The 19,180-nt window shown below is 42.6% G+C and overlaps 1 protein-coding gene and 1 pseudogene across 1 annotated transcript in view; one reads left to right on the forward strand and one right to left on the reverse strand.

Moving 5' to 3' along the window:
• MYO16 (myosin XVI) overlaps positions 1-19,180 on the forward strand; it is a 143,245-nt gene that overhangs the window by 10,457 nt on the left and 113,608 nt on the right. Inside the window, exons 2-3 of the mRNA XM_054970913.1 lie at positions 14,041-14,304; positions 17,120-17,190. Of these exons, the coding sequence (XP_054826888.1) occupies positions 14,041-14,304; positions 17,120-17,190 (335 nt within the window). The remainder of the gene's footprint in view (positions 1-14,040; positions 14,305-17,119; positions 17,191-19,180) is intronic.
• Positions 3,152-3,773, reverse strand: LOC129329418 (60S ribosomal protein L17-like; annotated as a pseudogene).

Raw genomic sequence — 19,180 nt, forward strand, 5'->3', positions numbered from 1 at the left:
GACCATTATTATCTCTTTAGTTTCCCTTTCTCAGTGCACGCTTAAGTACTGCGATAAAGGGTAACGTTCTCTTCGTCAGATGCAACATGCTTTCGAGAACTGTTTCTCTCGAAAGCTTATGCTACAGTAAAGTTGGTTAGTCTTAAAGGTGCTACTGGACTCTTTTCAAAATTGGTGTGGTTTACAATAAATATGTATAGAGAAGTCAAACCTAATGAACAGTGAGTAAAAATGAAAAGCAGTAAGAACTTATTTTTCCAGTATTATAAATGAGGACTATGTGATCTTTTGTTACTGAAGAAATATGAATCTTTACAGGATACTACTTTGAAAAGATATTTGAATCAGATAATTTGATATGGACAGATAGTAAAATACATGATCTCTTTATGAACTTGAATGAAAACATGGGCAATCTTACTAAACTACGGGAGAGACACCAAGGGTATATGCAGGGCTTTTTTCTGGGAAAAGAGGTGGTGGAACTCAGTGGGTTGCCAGCACAGGGGGCAACTCTTGGTGAGAGGTGGTGTCCCTGGTACCACATGTATGCGCGCAAAGTGTGCACATGTTCCCAAGACCAATGATGTCACTTCGGGTCAACTGGAACAAGGGGGGGGTTTAAAAGTTTAAATCACCCTCGGCAAAAATGATCACATGGCTGGTGGCTCCACCCCCTGATCTCCATACAGAGGGGAGTTTAGATTGCCCTGCGTGCTGCTGGTGCGGAGGGCAATCTAAACTTCCCTCTGCCTGGAGGTCAGGGGCGGGGCCACCAGCCATGTGACCATTTTCAAGAGGTTCCAGAACTCCGTTCCACCATGTTCCTGCTGAAAAAAAAGCCCTGGGTATATGACTAACAATACACATGGATCTAGCTTAAAATTGTATTTATTTATGTTATGTATAGTCTGCCTTTCTCACTGAGACTCAAGGTAGATTACACAGTGTGAGTCAATATAATCAATGGCTTGAACATATTGATAAACAATATGGACTAAAAAAAACAGGAAACAACACACTCCCTTAAAATTTTGTGTAGTAAGAAGGCAAATTTACTGCCAAGGAAACACAACACATAACAAACAAAGATATTAAGGCGGAGAATGGTGGGGGGAAGAAAGGGGGATAGTTACACATTGCTATTCAACCAAACAGGATGTTGGGGCGATAAAGCAGAGGGCGAAAGGCAGGGCCAGGGCTGATACTAAAGAAAAAAAATCTGCACTTCAAAAATGCTGCCTTTTAACTTTGCTGTTAAAAAAAACCCTGCATAAAACCCAGGGGGAAATCAATTTTGCTGCTGATACAGCCTCTCACCATTAAGAATGTAAAAAAGTCTGGGACGCAGGTTGGAAACTGAATCGGGGTATTTTGACTGTGCGTGCAGAACTCAGAGGATACATCGAAGCGGTACAGGGCCAGAAACGGTGAGAAAGCCCCAGGCAGGAAAGGCCCTAATGAACCATTTAAGAATCTCCGTATTTATCAGATTCCCAAGCCATATGGTGGGTAATGGAACGTGTAAGATGAGTAATTTTTATTATCTCTATCACTTTAGGCAGTGATTGCGAGGCCTCTGCCAGGGATTTTTTTAAAAAAATAAAGAGTGAAATCTGATTTAAACAAAAATCTCTCTGCTGGAGACCTTTCCACCGGGCTCTGCCTGGCTCCTGGCCTCCATATATGCACCTGAAGGTTGCAAAAGATTGAGCCCGTTTGTACATGCAGAAGCCTTTTATGTGTTGATAAGAAGCCCTGCAGGACACACATGTGCTAGGTATCTATGTGTGATCATGGAACTAGGGTTGCCAACTTCAAGTTGAGAAATTTCTGGAGATCGTGTGTGTGTGTGTATGTATCATGGGGAGGGGAGGGTTCTTAGTTGGGGTATAATGTTATATAAAGTCCATCCTCCAAAGCAGCCATTTTTTCCAGTGGAATAGATCTCTGTAGTCTGGAGGTCAGTTGTTATTCTGGGAGATCTCCAGTCCCCATGTGCAGGCCGGCAACCCTATCAGGGACACATGTTCCTATCATAAATATGTAACACATAAAAAGAGATTATATGAATATCAGATTTCAGTTTGGACCTCTCATCCCCAATTAGAGTGTGAATTCAAATATTTATAAACTTATATGCCTGCAATATGTCAGATTACAGAAATTTGTGTAAGGAGCTGCTTGTTTGAGTCTTAGCCCACACCAACATTTACTGTTTTAACAATGGCTGATTCCGCACATGTTGGATAATGCACTTTCAATGCACTTTAGCAATCATTTGGAAGTGGATTTTTTGTTTCGCACACGAAACATTCAGTTCCAAATGATCTCTAAAGAGGATTGGAAGTGCATTATCCAACGTGTGCGGAATCAGCCAATATCAAGTATCTAATAAAAAGAGGGAGATGATGTGGTTTTTTGACAGTTGCTTCTTGCAATTTGCAATCAAACTGTAATTTGAGCAAAGAACTATTAATTGCTCTTAATACTAACCAGACAGATAGTATAATTTATTAGAAAATAATATTATTAATTTCTTACGTTTCTTCCGTGGAACTCAAGCCAACATATACAGCTTTCTCAGGTAGCCTCCTTGTTCGGTACTAACCAGAAGCAAACTTGTGTACCTTTGGCAAGCTTGCTATCTCACATGCCCCTGTTGTGTATATGCATAAGTGATATTGTAAGGGATCCCATTGGGAGTAAAGGACTGAGCAATGTTCTTTTGCACCAAGCACAACAGTGCACCAGAGGGGGCAGCAGAGCTAATAAGACAGACAGGTCAGTTCCTCTGTGTCCTTCCTTTTGTCTGTTACGTTGCTGTCTCTTTGTTTCTGTAGATGGCTGTACTCAGGGTCTTCCTGTCTTTTGGCTGACCTCTTTCTCTCCGTATTTACATTCTTTTCCTGCTCTCCATGAGCGATGCTGTCAGCATCTCTCTCCGACAATAAAGAACATTTTATTTTTCGTAAAAATACTTTCACTGGTCAAAAAAGTGTCTTTAGTAACAGACCCAACCTTACAAGTCAGTACAATGTTCTTGTTTTATGTGGTTTCCAGTGCAGCACCCAAAATGGATTGGGTATTTACTTAACTCTCCCATAGAGGGAGGCATAATCTCTAAAAGTTTTTTTTTTTTACTTGCGTCGTATTTTTATTTGTGAACTGAACATAGTGTTTATTCTCGAGCCATAAGTTTCTGCTTCTTCAATTTCTTTTGAGATATCTTCTTCTTCTGAGCAACTTCTTCTTCTGGCTTGGGAACAATCTGCTCCTTTTCTGTGAGGATCATCTCAATGTGGCAGGGAGAACTCATACAGGGGTTGATGCGACCATGAGCCCTGTAGGTTCGTCTCTGCATTTTGGGAGTTTTGTTGACCTGAATGTGCTCAATTACTAGAGAATCCATATCCAGACCCTTCAGCTCAGCGTTGCTCTCAGCATTCTTGAGCGTATGCAGGAGGAACTGAGCACTCTTCTTTGGCCAGCGCCCCTGGGTCCAGCCCCACTGCTTGGCCTGAGCACATCTGCCAACCCCGCCATTGTAGCGACGAAAGGGAACACACTGTTTCTTCAATGTCACATCTTTCAAATATTTGGTGGCCTTCCGAATGTGCATACCCTTGATAGACGTGTCTCACGTGTACTCTTGAAGTGGACTCGAAGGTTGGAGCCCCTTGACTTGCATGACTTTGTGGGGTTCTCTGGATCAAGCGAATAGCGAACCATTTTCAGAGATTAACTGAAAGGGATCGCTACCGCCGGGAAAAGGAAGGATCTCTAAAAGTTTTGATGAATACATCACTCATCTCACCGTGGACTTTCTCTTTGGTTGTTACAATAGAAGCATCGCCAGAGATGGTAAGAGTCATAAGTTCAAAAATGATTTAAGTGCTGACTTATAGGATATTTTAAAGAAGCTCAGGCAGACTGGGTATTTGACTTACAGATAATTCTGCTAAACAAAGACCCTCCAGTTTCACTGTGACCTTGCTTGTAAACTTTTCTAATCCAGGCCTTTCTAGTGCCCTGTAGTGTGGACAGAAAGGCAAAAGTGAAGGCAGTTTCCAAACATGTCAAGGAACCAGAGCAGATTTTGATAACTGAGAGTCCCTCTACACAAGACATCTTTCATGAAAACGCTCAAGAGTAGGGAGACGCAAAGTTAGCCAGGAGGCATAGTTTAAAAAGACAGAAGTGAAGGCTCTGGCAATTTCACCTCTCTACAGAGCTGGCAAAGATCTCTCCTCAGAGGGTTTGTTAATTTCCTCTTTGCCTAATGTCAATTTCAAGGTCTGCCCGTATTTGACTGGGGATGTAGGGAAAACCATTTTAATGGGATGCTTTTTTCAGCGATCATAATCTCATAAACTGTAAAATGCAAAACGGTCTCAGTAATAACTGAGTTCCATCTTGCATTACAGTATACCAGAGCGGGACTTCAAAAATCCGTGTTTGTTGTCATTGGGGCAGGCAACATTTAGAATGTTGCACAATGCCCCCACTGCCCTTCTATTGAACCGGTATTATTTACACATCCCTGTCCTCTGCATTAATGCTTAAAACAATTCTATATTCTCAGGCAATCACTGATAGTTTGATTAGCCAGTCTGCTGAAAAGCCTGTAAGGATGATTAATTGCATCTGATAAGTTACTTTTTTTCTGTGGCTGGAAATTGATTGCAGCCCCTGCCTATGAATCCACTTGTAACAAAAGGACTTCTGCAGAAGATCATAGATTTTCTCAGAGGATAACTGCTTGGTGGGACTCTGCATTCTTCTTTTGCAAAGGCAATGTGTTCGGCAGGAAATTTACACAGGTCGTTTGGAGCGGCTATCTTTGTAATTGCATCAGCACGATTGCGGAGGATGAGAGCCAGACCCCGTTCTTGGCATTGATGCAGGATCCTGCTTGGAAGGTTTGATATTAATTTAGTAATTTACAGACCCGCCTCCCTTTTCTAAAACCGTGCTGATCTGCCTTGAAAAAATGACAAATACATCTGGAGAAACTGAACAGGTTATTGACCTATCCTGCTCTGCGGCCGCAGCCATGCCCAGAAGTGAAGAGGAGTGCACTCCCTGGCCGTTTTCACACTACTAACCTGCTTCCGCAATGTTGCAAAATGTCGCGCAAAACCCACGGAAGATAGCGTCTTCTCGCGAGAGTTTTGCATGACATCGCGAGAGTTTTGTGTGACATCGTGCAAAACTTCCACGCTTTTTGCACGACGTTTCGCAACGTTACGGAAGCAGGTTACTAGTGTGAAAACGGCCCCTAATTGGACAGATGCAGCTGTTCTTTAAAAAAAATTCCTAGATTGAACAAAATGTTTTTTAATCAACTCAAGTATTTGGGCACATATGTTAGTGTTGCAGTTGTGTCAAAATCTAATCTGATCTGATCTGAGCTAAAATAAGATACACTAAACTACACTGAGCTGAGCTGATAAGGTAAGCTATTGCTTCTTTCCAAGCTGGAAGAGGAGAAAGATGAGAAATCTCAACCACTGGCTTGTAAACAGGGCGGCTGTAACTTTAGTAGAGCTATTTCATGGGTCTTCCCTGTTTCTTAGACACTTATTCTATTAATTGACAGACAATAGTAATTAACTTTTAGTCATCTATATTGGGCAGCATAACAGTGAAACTTCACTGCAGCAAACGTATACAGCGATGTTAATTAGGAATAATTATGCTTTGGCAGAAGAGTTAGCTGTGTTAATTTTGAGCAGGCACATTTTCACCGTACGAATTTCAGCAAAAATCTATTAGCAGATTTTGCCTCAGGCAAGATTTTTACTTTTGAAAACTGATATGGCTCTATTGAAAAGAGGTGTGTTTGTTTTATAAAACAGGAGAAAATAACCCAAGGTTTAATTTCTAATTGTAATTACCCCAGTTCCAAGACCTTGCTCTATATTGTATCGTGGCTTCTGGCAGACATTTGTGTGGTTGGCATCTACTATCATAAAACATTATAGCCCCTGACTGTGATACCCTCCGGCAACAATATTCACTTATATCTTCCATGTTGTCTTCATGAAAAACAAGCAACACATTTGTGATAAATGAATGTTGCAGAGGATGTAAATAAAGGCGGGTGTTTTTGCTTTTTTCAATGAGAAAATGAATGAATGCTAAGATGACAATTGCTATAACAAAAAATCCATTTAAATAAATGATATACTTTAAGCCTCTGTCCTGTCATTTCTGATCTGCAAGTAGCCAAGAAGGCAAATCATAAGTCATAGGCTGGGCATCCGAAGCCAGACACTGTGGATATAGTGGCATTACGCAAGGAAAATCCCAGCCTGAGCTAGAAGCCATCATAGTCCTTCTAGGCCAGGAGTACCCACTGACTGTGACCTGAGTGGGCAGAGCCACTCAGCTGGCTCCAAGCGGAGGAGTGGGGAATCAACCCCGGCTCTCCAGATTAGAGTCCTACCACTTTTATCCACTACACCAAACTGGCTCTCATGTATTTCTTTATTTACTTTAAATTTATACCCCACTTTCCTCCTTAATGGGGACTCAAAGCAGCTTACATTATTCTTACTCCTCCATTAGGTTAGACTGAGAGGGTCTGACTAGCTCAAGGTCATCCAGCAAGCTTCCATGGTTGAACAGGGATTTGAACCTGGCTCTCCCAGATCCCAGTTCTACACTAACCACTGTACCACACGTACTGAATCTTTAACTTTATAATGAGTTTTCATTATTCTTATGAGTGGTTGCTAAGTTGCAGAATATTTTTTGCATATCCGCAGGAGTCATCTAGCAAGACTTACCTCTTAGAGCCAAGCTACAAGTGATGAATTACACTTGCCTGGCAAGTGAACAGACTCACGTGTATTCCTCCCTGTTCACTTGCCATTCACTTGCGCGCCACTTGATCAAGTGATGCGCAAGTGAATGGCAAGTGGACAGGGAGGAATATGCTTGAGTCTGTTCACTTGCCAGGCAAGTGTAATTCATCACTTGTAGCTTGGCTGTTAGTCAACAAGCACATAGTATTTGATTGTTGGTTTTCTCTGTGAATTTTATGTAACCAAATCTTCTAGAGCTCAGTTTATAGCTAGTAGAGGAAGAGCTGGGTGAGATGTAATCTTGTTAAGAATGATGTATTTGAATTGCTTCTCTGGTTGACTATTTCAAATACATAGTTTATTCTCAGATGTCAAAGGAAAGTCAAACATAGAAATGACAAGTTTGGGAAAGCTGTAACTATTACATTTCTTGTGCTCAATGTTGAGCTGAAAAACTGCCACCAAGTACCCATGCATGAGGCATGCATGCAGCATGAGGCCTAATTTACAAGTGTGCATAATGTGGGAGACTGTATGAGTGTCACATATTTTGGAAGTTGAGATATTTTTTTTCCCTCTTGGGCTTGTTGGGGGAACAGATGGGGGAGAGGGACAGCCAAGGCCGAGTCTTTGGGATCCAGACTCAATGAATATTGAGTTTGCCAGACAATCGGGCAGGGCTAGAACAGAGACCAAAGCCATGTGGCTCCTTTCTCCCTAGCAGAAGGGAAACAACCCATTCTCCAAACTGATATTTTAGACATATAACAAAGCTGATGGAGGATGAACAGTGTAAGAACATTCATATGCTGAATATTTTTTATTCAATTGCCAACATTTTTTTAAAAGATCATTTTTTTTCAAGATTTGAGGATCCTGTTTGCAATTTGCAATGAAATAACAATTCGAGTGGCGGGGTCGTTTAGCATTCTTGCTTACAATTTCCATGCCTTTGGAGCTGAGATTGATTTGTATGTGGTTTAGCTCTTCTTTTAAAGAACTTATTTGATCTGCGATTGGTGGTATGAAGTGCTTCCTTTTGTGCGGAATGTCTTTTTGCCAGAGTTCCTTCCTCAGAGGCCCCACGTACATGCCCTAAGTTGCCTTTATTCAAGGCCAGAAAGATACAGCTTGTAATGGGGGTCAAAGGCGGAAGAGCAGGGGATTTTTTTTTTTGCCAGATGTGGTACTGTGTGTTGGCCTGATACCAAGGATCCCCCTTAATTTCCTCTTGCTGGCCTATTAAGCTATGGCGAGGAATGGGGCCCCTGGCTGGGAGGTCTCCTGCTGTATCAGGAGATCAGGCCCCCTGGAGGAAAACCAGAATATGGTGGGCCCTGTTTCCCCAGCCTCCCTGAAGCCATTTGTTTGCTTCTGAAAGGAAGCTCGCAGCCTTAGCGCTGGCTGGGTTGTGGCCGAGGCTGAGGCTGTGGTGCAGGCAAGGTCCAGCGTTGGAAGAGGAGGAGCAGGTGGGAGGTCCTCTTCCGAGGGCTGCAACATGGTTGGCACCATTCCAGAAGTGCCTTGGCAGGAGCAGGATGGTTTCCTGCCCATCCACCGCTTGAACCGGGCGGCCGGTGGACCAGTCACAACTTTAGGGATTAGGTGGTTTTAAAGCATTGGGCCGGATCCTGGGGGGATGAGCAGGCCATAACGGGCGGCTCACCCTGTGGTCACAAAGGAAGGCAAGGGCCGTCCAGCACCTGTGGCGGTGGAACACCACTTTCCATCCCACAAAGCCAGCATCAGGGCTGGGGTATAACCAGGGGTCATTTCGTAGAAAAAGATCTGGAGGAACTCATTAGCATAACTCATTAGAATAACTCATCAGTATATGCCACGCCCCTTGACATCACCGGAAATGTTTCATTGGCATAACTGATTTGCTTATGCCACATTCTCTGGCATCACCTATCCTGGCTGTTTTGGACCCAATCCTGGACATTCAGGACTGAAATTGGGCCCAAAATGGCAAAAGGGGGCTGAAAATGGCCAAAAAAGGGCCCAAATTGGTCAGGATTGGGCAGCTGCTGAGCAGGAGAGTGATCCACCACCCATCAGAGGCCTGTTTTGGCCCCAATCCAGGACGAAACAGGCCCAAAATGGCCAAGAGTCAGGTGGGCAGGGCCACCTGACATATGGCCTCTTTGGGGAACTGCTGGAACTGCGTTCCTGCACATTCCCCCTCGCAATGAGCCCTGGGTATAACACATCGAACAGCAATGGGGCCTTTCATTGCCAAGGGATCCGCTGCCCATATGCCTTGCCAACGCTCCAAAAGGCTGCAATCTATACACTTACGGCCATTCCAACCAAAGGGAAGTGTCTGTGTATCATTTGACGGAACCCATCAGGCACATCGCACATCGGTTGTAAACGACAGCCTACACATTCTCACCTAGTAAATGCCGCCTCCTGTCACTTTGAGATCTGAGGCAAACAGACCCACTTGCATGCACTCTCTCTCTCTCTCTCTCTCTCTCTCACACACACACACACACATCTAGCCAAACATGCAGCTTGGCTTATTTGGGAGCTGGCCTGCACGGTCCATTTCCACCCAAGCAATCTGGGAACAACACAGGCTCCCTTAACACAAGTTTTAACTTTATTTTTGGAAAACAGAGTAAGAAGGGAAGGTGTATGCAAATACTTGTAGTGACATAGCAATATTACTTCCAGTTGCAACCAGAAATTATGTTGCAATGCTCTAGGAATACCTTGAGCTCTATGATAAAAAACATAAGGATTTGGGGAATTCCTAGACTGTTGTCATGTCACTTCCAGGTAGGACTGGAAGTGGCACTGTGACATCACTTCCCCCCACCCACCCATTTTTGTTCCCACTGAAGAGTGGTGGTGGTGAGAGCCTGAAGCCAGGGTTGGGAGATTGTCCCCCAGAGTGGACAATTGAGGGAGCCTAGTCCTGAGCCATGTTGGCCTGAAATTGGCCCATCCTCCCAGGGACTCCTCTTCCTTTTCTTGCTCCTGGGAAAGGCAATGGTAACTCTTCCCACAGTCTTATCAGTTTAGATATAATCACACTCCGTTGCACAGATAGGTGCTCTTTTCTTTGTGGTGCTAAGCCAAGCAGGTGATTTCTTTCAGAAGAGAAACCCTATTGCTCCTTCTAAAAGCAACAACAACAACAGTTTGCTTATATTCCACCCTTCGGGACAGATTAGTGCCCACTCAGAGTGGTTAACAAAGACAGTGTTGTTATTATCCCCACAATGCAGCTGGGGAGCTGGGGCTGAAAGGAGTGGCTTACCCAAGGCCACCTGCTGAGCTCATGGCAGGAGTGGGATTCGAACCGGCAGAGTGCCCAACCACTTAATCACTATGCTACAGCAGCTCTCTCCAGAGCTTTGCAGTTTGCTCTCGTTTGGTTACCCGAATGGCTTACATATGTCTACTGTCTGGCACAAGGGGCATCCTCCAGAGCACAAACCAGTACAAGAGGGTCACATTTCTTGTTGAGATCTATTCCTATGTACACAGCAGTCCCAGCTTTGGGGTAGCAAGTGTTCAATATGGGGAATTTGCATGCTTATTGGAAAAGACAGACAACATTTATACATGCGAATGAGGTTTTATTACGTTCAGATGGTTACAGGAACACAAACTGCAGGGGAATAGCTCCTGCATTGCAATCCACAAAATTAACAACAAATCGTAGAATTGGCAGAAACACGCTCTGTGATGGAGGAGTCCAGACTTATAGAATAAACGTTGCTAACATTTACTGTCCTGAATGATCCTAGTGTAGGGTTGCTGTTCCCCTGGGGAGAGCAGGGGATCCCCCACTTCTAGCCTCTTCCCCCTGCCACCACTCATCTGGCTAATGGGGGGAAAGGCATGGGAACGGGCATCCTGGGGCACACTCCCAGCATGCCGCGATGATGGCATTCCCTGGAGTGATGTCATCGCACAGGCCCTAGAAATGCTCCCGGGCTTCATAATGTCTGAGTCGGTCCATTTGGGGCCCCAGCATGAAGTCCCGTGTCCTGTGCGATTACATCAATCCCGGAATTGACATCATTACAAAAGCGCTGGGAAAGTTTGTGTGCTTTGCGTACATGCGAAGACTCAGGGGAGTGCAAAGTAAGTGCCAGGTTCCCCTCTCCCACTAGGAAGGTACATGGACCTGGCAACCGTATCCTAATGATCCTATCATCCTATTGTGTGTGTGTGTGTACGCATGCATAAGGAAGCTATGACCTGTCCTGTAGAGCACGTTCCTGGACTGATGTGGTAGGAACCGTGTGGCTTCACTTCACGAGCCACTATTGCTACCACACCAGATCTTGCCAAAGCAGCCAGTGACTGTTGATCCCTGTTAGTGTGCCAGTCCGTCATGTTTGGGGCCAGTTGTGATACTCGTTCAAGTATTTGCAAGTGCAACGTTATTACAGGAACTATGGCAGCGAAATGAGGAAGTACTTGCCGGAAGGAAGGCAACTCAAAAACTACAGCTGGTCCACAATTTGGCAGCCCTACTGTAGTCAGAGGCTAACTGCTGGGAAGACACATCTGTTTTGAAACAACAACGTTGGTTGCCGTTCTGCTTCTAAGCTCAATTGAAGTTGCTGGTAATGGTGACCTTTTAAACACTTCACAACCTGGGACCCATATATTTGAAGGACCAGGGCTTTTTTTCAGCTGGAACGTGGTGGAACGGAGTTCCGGCACCTCTTGAAAATGGTCGCATGGCTGGTGGCCCCGCCCCCTGATCTCCAGACAGAGGGGAGTTTAGATGGCCCTCCGCACCGCGGTGCGGAGGGCCATCTAAACTCCCCTCTGTCTGGAGATCAGGGGGCGGGGCCACCAGCCATGTGACCATTTTCTCCGAGGCCACGGAGTTCCACCACCTCTTTTCCCAGAAAAAAAGCCCCGTGAAGGACTATCTTCTTCCATATATCTGTGTGCCAGCTACAGTCTTCAGCAAAAACACAGATGGCTCCTCCCAAAAAGATTAGCAAGGAGAGGGCGGGAACAACCCACTCCGGAAGGAAAGTAATCTATAGTTACGTCACAGATAGTCACACAAAAGTAAAGTTCAAATATTTAAAGCCGTACGGCTTTAAATATTTGAACTTTACTTTTGTGAAGCTGCAGTCTTCAGGCAGTCATGTTGGCGATCCCGCCTCTTAGAGTGGCCTGTCTGGCATCAACCAGAGCTCGGGCTTTTTCTGTTGTGGTTCCTTCCCAAAGGTCTTCAAGAGACGCTGCAAGGCCTGTCTGTTTGCCCGGGCTTTTGAGAGGGCTTGAATGGCAGACATTTTTTAAGGGATGGAGGGATGTTGTTTTATTTTGATTTTCTGTGAAAAAAATTAATTTACCATTGTAAGCCTTCTTGAACCACAAGGAAAGGTGGAGTAAAAATGAATGAATGAATGAATGAATGAATGGAGATCTAGTACAGAAAGCTGTGTATAACCAATGATAGTGTGCCTGTTGTAATAGGCAGAGTGATACTAGGCTGTGCTTCAAAGGTATGGTGCCTGGTAAAAATCAGTGCGCTGAAAAGAGGATTCCTGAAGCTCCTTTATACATGAAAACTCTCAGGGCAGGATTGTGGTGCCAAATTACTTCCCTCTGAAAACCTCAAGAGTATGAAACAATGTCAAAGGGCAATGGCTTTAATTCAATGAAGCTAGGGAAAAAATTGAACACTGGAGAACATCATAAAAGCATTCCAAGGATATGATATGAAGGAAGGTGCGAAGTATCTTTTAATCCATTCCCAGCAGTTAGTATTCTCATCATTATGGGATTCCGCAACGGATAGCTAAATACAGTGTTCTCAATGTGGTATGTTTGGGTTGTTTCTCTTTGCTGAGCATGTTGCTTAAACTGGGGGCCTTTTTTTCAGTGGGAACGCAGTGGAACAGAGTTCTGGAACCTCTTGAAAATGGTCACATGGCCGGTGGCCCCGCCCCTGATCTCTAGACAGAGGGGAGTTTAGATTGCCCTCCATGCAGCAGCATGGAGGGCAATCTAAACTCCCCTCTGTCTAGAGATCAGGGGGCGGGGCCACCGGCCATGTGACCATTTTTGCTGAGGGCGATTTAAACTTAAAAAAACTCCCGCCTTGTTCCAGCTGACCCAAAGTGGTGTCATTGTGCGGTCCTGAGTTCCACCACCTCTTTTCCCAGAAAAAAAGCCCTGCTTAAACTAATTTCTATGTGATCGTGCTAGGGTGGCTCTTCCTCCTAGGTAAGATGCAAAACAGGTAAAATGTGTAAGAGTAAGAGGCAAGCATCTGTCCAGGTGTTCAGTGCATACCTGTCCTCTTCTTTCCATTACTGATTTTGTAAAGAAATTGCGGGGAGAATTTCAGAAATTGTGCTGAGCGCTACAGTTGAATGAAATTATTTTTTAAAAACGTTGTACATACAGTGAGATTACCAAATACTCGTACACCGCTAAGTATAAACCACAAAAGAAATGTTGTGAAATGTTCCTGAAACTAGGGCTGGGTATTCCAGAATTCCCAAGTCAAAAATATATACAAAACCCACTGTTTCAGGTCATTTCCATGGTTTTCCAGAATGGTTACACACATTCAGGATTCTTAAGCGTTACAAACTATACTCCCTCATCAATCCATGCAGTTTTCTGTCTTAAGGCACTTCTACCCTTTAGTCCAATAGTCTTGAAACTTTGGAGGAGTCTTTAATGGGCAGGCAGCACTAGCGTCTCTTCAATTTTGGTGTTATTAGGTTGAAAAATACTCCCCCCCCCCTCGCAATTCTCCTCATAGGGAATAATGGAACCTGAATAATTCTGGAATCTCAGAAAAACTCAAACCTGAATCCTGAAACAGTATCAAGGGACCCAAATACCATTGTATACTGGTATTTATGTCTAGCTGCTGTAGCACAGTGGTTAAGTGTTTCGGCTGCGAATCAGCACTCTGCTGGTTTGAGTCCCACTACTGACGAGCTCAGTAGGTGGCCTTGGGTAAGCCACTCCTCTCAGCCCCAGCTCCCCAGCTGTATTTTGCGGGGGGGGGGTAATGATAACACTAACTTGTTCACTGCTCTGGGTGGGGCACTAATTTGTCTAGAAGAGTGGTATATAAGTGCAGTTGTTGTTGTTCTTGTTGTTGTAATCCAAATCCAAAAAATACTAGTTTTTTTTTCAGGGGCACATCCCTTCTGAAACATCTGAAACCTCTACCTCCCTAAGGCAATGGGATCTTAATTCTTTCCTGTCTTTCTAGGCTGTTTCCAGCTATGTAACGTTTTTCGATCCCATGACATGGAAATTGACCAGTGCTTGCTGGAATCTCTCCCTCTTGGCCAGCGGCAGCGGTTGGTGAAGCGTATGCGGTGTGATCAAATAAAAGCGTACTATGAGTGGGAAAAGGCTTTTCTGAAGCAGGAAGGCTACGCCAAGAAATCTAAACGTAGAAGGAAGCACAGAGTTCATTTCAGCCCCTCGGACATGATCCAGGATGCTGTTGTATGCCATGATGATAAAGAAGGTAATGTGGACAAGTAGCAACTGTCACCGGTGTAATACAGCCTAACAACATCTTTAATCGAATGTGTGTAATGAATCTGCAGTGTTACAGAGGAATCCTAAACAGAGTTACACTTTTTAAAGTCAACTGAAGTCAATCGGTGTAGCTTTGTTTAGGATGGCGCTCTTAACGGGCAATCCACTTACAAAGAATCTTCTACAACTATTCTCTGATGTAATAAATTACAGCCATATTTTACTCATGGCTAGGTAGGGAACAGCTAAATAATTTGCATGCTCTCAGATTTGTTAAAATTTACTTGTTTCTGTTGTGAAGCATAAACACATATGAAGTGAAATCTTGAGCAGCTAAATATGTGTGAGGGCAATATCTCTCAGCTTCTTCTCTAATAATATTTAGGACTGTAAATAAAGTATTTCTGAGAGTATTTCTATATTTATATTTATTTCATTATTTTTACTTTTCTTTATTTTCTTTATATTTTATTTACTTTTATTTATTTATTATTTAGTCTGCTTTCTTACTGAGACTCAAGAGGGATTGCACAATATAGGTCAATGCAATCAACAGAATGAGATGTCTAATAAGCAATAAAATAGGACTAGGATTACAGCAATCTGAAACAAGACATAAATATTAGGCAGGATATGTTAATTCAGAAAATGGTATAAAATACAAAGAATGAATAATAATACAGCAAAAAGATCTTGCTTTAGAATAGAATAGAATACCTTACATTTTAATATATTTTGATGTTCTGAAGACCTTTTCTATTAATCTAAACTCTTTTTGTCCCCTTTTTTTTGAAATGGGTCTCTTCAGGGCTTTTTTTCAGCCAGAACACTGTGGAACGGCGTTCCGGCACCTCTTGAAAGTACTCACATGTCTGGTGACCCTGCCCCCTGATCCTGTTTCCTCCCCTGAGCAGCCCAAGGCGTCCAGCACTTTAGCAGCACCCCTCCTTCCCCCCTCAGTTCTCTTAGATACATCTATCCTTTATTAGATGATTTAATTTCATTGGTATTCAGCACTAATATTTTATATAATCTCATCATTAATTATGATACAAAGAACAAAAAACAACTAGAGGGAGACAATACAAAAGGATTCCACGCGGGTTACTTCTAAATGTTTAACTAATTGCACTGATCTTCCTATGATCCACTCATTTGAATACCCCTAAATAGAATATACTAGTTCTTAATTTTTAAGTTAAATATGGGAACTCTTCATTTAGCAAGGGTCTGAGGATATAAATAGCTTCTCAATTCTTTAGAATTGAGCTTCTTATTTCTGGAACATGCCTCAGATTTAAATTGTTCTTTCGGGGTTCATTCTTTACCTCTTCTACCCTTTCTCCCAGTCTTTCTTTTTCCAAACTTTGTTTTTTTTTAAAAAAAACTACATTTCTTCCGTTTTTACATTATTCTCTCTTGTAGACACACAGGTTTTATTAAAATCACTTATGCATTCTCAACATTCTCATACCGTACTAACAAAACATTACCCTATCTAAATATTATGCAGCTTTTTTCAATATTTTTTCTCTCTTGTCAAAAGAATTCTCATTAAAAAATGTTCTTACGTTTTTGCTATCATCAAGTCTTTTTATCCTGCCTGTATTGTCTCCAAGGCTACACTGTTTGTAAAGCGCTTGAAGGAAATTAACATATTACGAGATGTGTTTTTGTGCTCCTTACAAAGATCTTTGATATATTTGACAGGATGTAAACTGTAAAGGATCCTCAGCTATTGGAGTTGTTTGTTCAGATTAATTTGCTGAAGAAATAGTTAGTTCACTATGTTAGTTCTATTAGCAGAATTATCTCCAAGTTAAAAAGGAGTTCACTTATTTTTGACTTCCTCTGTTTCCGCTATCCAAGCTTTGGTTGTAATTCTCTATTTTATACAGTTTATTCTGCATGTAAGTTTGAGCCATTTTGTCAGAGAATTTTTCCTTTGCTGGTTATCCCTTCTCTAGAGCAATTTTTTTGGGTTGGAAGAGGCATGGGATGGGGGGCTACAGATCGTGGACAAAGGGCAGAAATCAGGTTCTATGAACTTTTTCCCATGGATTATTGGCTCGCACTCACAATATGGCTGCATAGGTTGCATTCATAAATTACATATTACACTGTATGGGGAATTGGGTCGAGGTTCTCCAAACCAGAGTCCCATTCCTTGCAGCCACACAGCAGCTGCAGGGAACGTCATTTGAAAAACCAGCAGGAGTCCAATTCTTCTCAGAACTGCAATGAGGGGGGAGGAGGTACTCCTGCTTTCCCCATGCCATTTTCCCCAGTCAGTATAGCCCTACCAGGGAGTTATTTGCCTAACTTTGGGGTTGTATGCCATGTATTCTGAGCTTGTATGGCTCCAAATAACTCTGTTTTGGTTAGGAAATACAGCACAAGGTTAAGGCAGTAGTCCCTTTCCACCCACACGGCAGTTCTGAGCAGAAATGGGCCTCTGTTGATTTTTAAATGACCTTCCCCAACCCAAATCACAAAAATGTGTAGTTTGGCTGTTAGTCTCCCAGCATCCACACTTTGCCTTAATACTTCAGCTCAACATTCGGCCAAAATTCATTCGGGGTGTGATTAGGAATTTACTGCTGAGACGGCACAGAAGTACGGCGATGACAATTTGTATGCTTTTCGAAGCCTGAAGTATTTTGTAAATGGATTCGCATTTCTCTTAAACTGAAGGGTTTTTTTTAAATCCTAGATTTTCAGAACTATTAATGATGAAGAATTCAGACTTTAGGTTGGTCAAATTGCTGCAGTGCCACATTTTTTCCCCTTTGCCATTTCAGTTCTGCAGTTACTGAAAGATGGTGTTGATCCTCACGTAATGAATTCGTCAGGAAGTTCTTTACTTCATCTGGTAAGAGCATTGGATGTTGACTTCTGAGAGGTGTGCGTGTGTGTATGTCTCTGGATTACTGTTACCAAGGAGGTGCCTGAACTTTTTTTTTCCAAAGGCACATAATCCTATTAATTCTGCACTTAAGCATCATGATCGCTGTGACTGCGACCTGATAGTATGATTTATTTCTTTGTTTATTATACCCTGTGTGGATTGACAAAGCACTGTAGTGGTTTCCTCTAGGCTATGGTCCCTTTAATTTCCTTCCCTGTCTCTGTCTTTTAAAGCACATTCTGCTTTTTGATTTCTGCCACTTTCATTCCTTCCTGTTCATTTATTTGTGGGGAGATGGCAATATCTGAATTAGCACTTAATCAGCTATGGCTTGTTCCTCGTAAAGGGGGTGGGGGGATTTAATTACTAGTTTCTTCTTAGCAGCCAGACAAAGGCTGATTCCGCACATGTTGGATAATGCACGTTCAATGCACATTATCAATCGTTTGAGGTGGATTTTTTGTTCCGCACACAAAAAAATCCGTTCCAAATGATCTATAAAGAGGATTGGAAGTGCATTATCCAACGTGTGCAGAATCACTCGTAGGCTGCTTCCACACATGTTGGGTAATCCACTTTCAATACTCTTTAGTGAACATTTGGAACTGCTTTTCCACGTGTGGAACAAAAAATCCACTTCCAAAAGATTGCTAAAGTGCATTGAAAGTGCATTATTCAACGTGTGCGAAAATGGCCAAAGGCTGTAATGTTTGTAGGATAATATTTCCCTCTTTGACTTTTTATTTATTTATATACATCATTTATGTACATCATTTATGTGCATCATTTATTTATCTGTATCATTTTTATTTATTTATATACATCATTTATGCTCTGCCTTTTTCTTCTATAGGGACACAAAGCAGCTTACATTGAGTGATTCCGCACACATTGGATAATGCACGTCCAATCCTCTTTATAGATCATTTGGAACGGGTTTTTGTGTGTGCGGAACAAAAAATCCACCTTAAACAACTGATAATGTGTATTGAAAGTGCATTATCCAACGTGTGCGGAATCAGCCATTGTCTTCTCCTCCATCTTCTCCTCGTAATAACCCTGTGATGTAGGTTAGGGTGAAAGTGTGCAACTGGCCTGAGGTCACCCAGTGAACTTCCACGACAGTGTGGGGACTCTCAGATCTTCACTGCACCGCACTAGTTCTCTTTATGATTGAAATGAGAGTGTCCAATTAAGACTCCCAAGTTCAAATTATTATGTAGCCATGAAATTCACCGGGTGACCTTGGACCAGTCACACTTCCGCATCCTAACCTATCTCGCAATATTTTGTGCATACAGGACAGAGGGGTGAAATTGGTATGGACTATCCCACCAACTCTCACCAGCTATGGGAGTGGTAGCAATATAATATCTCACCCTATTGCCGACTAATGTCAAGGTTGGATTTTTTTGCATTTTATAAATTATGGTGGTGGAGAGTGCCCCTAAATTATAGTTGATTTATGGGGACTCCTAGTAATGTTTTCATAGCAAAAAACTAACAGAGGTGGTTTGCCATTGCCTGCCTCAGCAACCCTCATCTTTATTGGAGGTCTCCCATCCAATTACTAACCAAGGCCAACCCTGCTTAGCTTCTGAGATCTGATGAGATCAGGCTTACCGGAGCTATCCAGGTCAGGATATTTTATAAATTACTTTTTATTATTTTTATTATTTAACCTTGTATTCAGCAGCCAGTTTACCCTTAAAGCACACTAGCCCTGCTCAAAAATTAACATTGTACACATGTACCATCAGTGTACAATGTGCACCTGAGTTTTCTTTATAGATGTATTGAGTAATTCTCATGTTGCATTCAACGTATGTGCATCTGAATGTATAATTTAAAGTGAAACCTCATATCCAGGCACTGCTCCCCAGTTGAATTTGTAAAGTGAATGGATATTGGCTATTTTTTACAAACAGGGAGATGTACATGCTAGCTGGCTGTA

This window comes from Eublepharis macularius, chromosome 1 (assembly GCF_028583425.1).
Source record: "Eublepharis macularius isolate TG4126 chromosome 1, MPM_Emac_v1.0, whole genome shotgun sequence".
Taxonomy (NCBI): domain Eukaryota; kingdom Metazoa; phylum Chordata; class Lepidosauria; order Squamata; family Eublepharidae; genus Eublepharis; species Eublepharis macularius.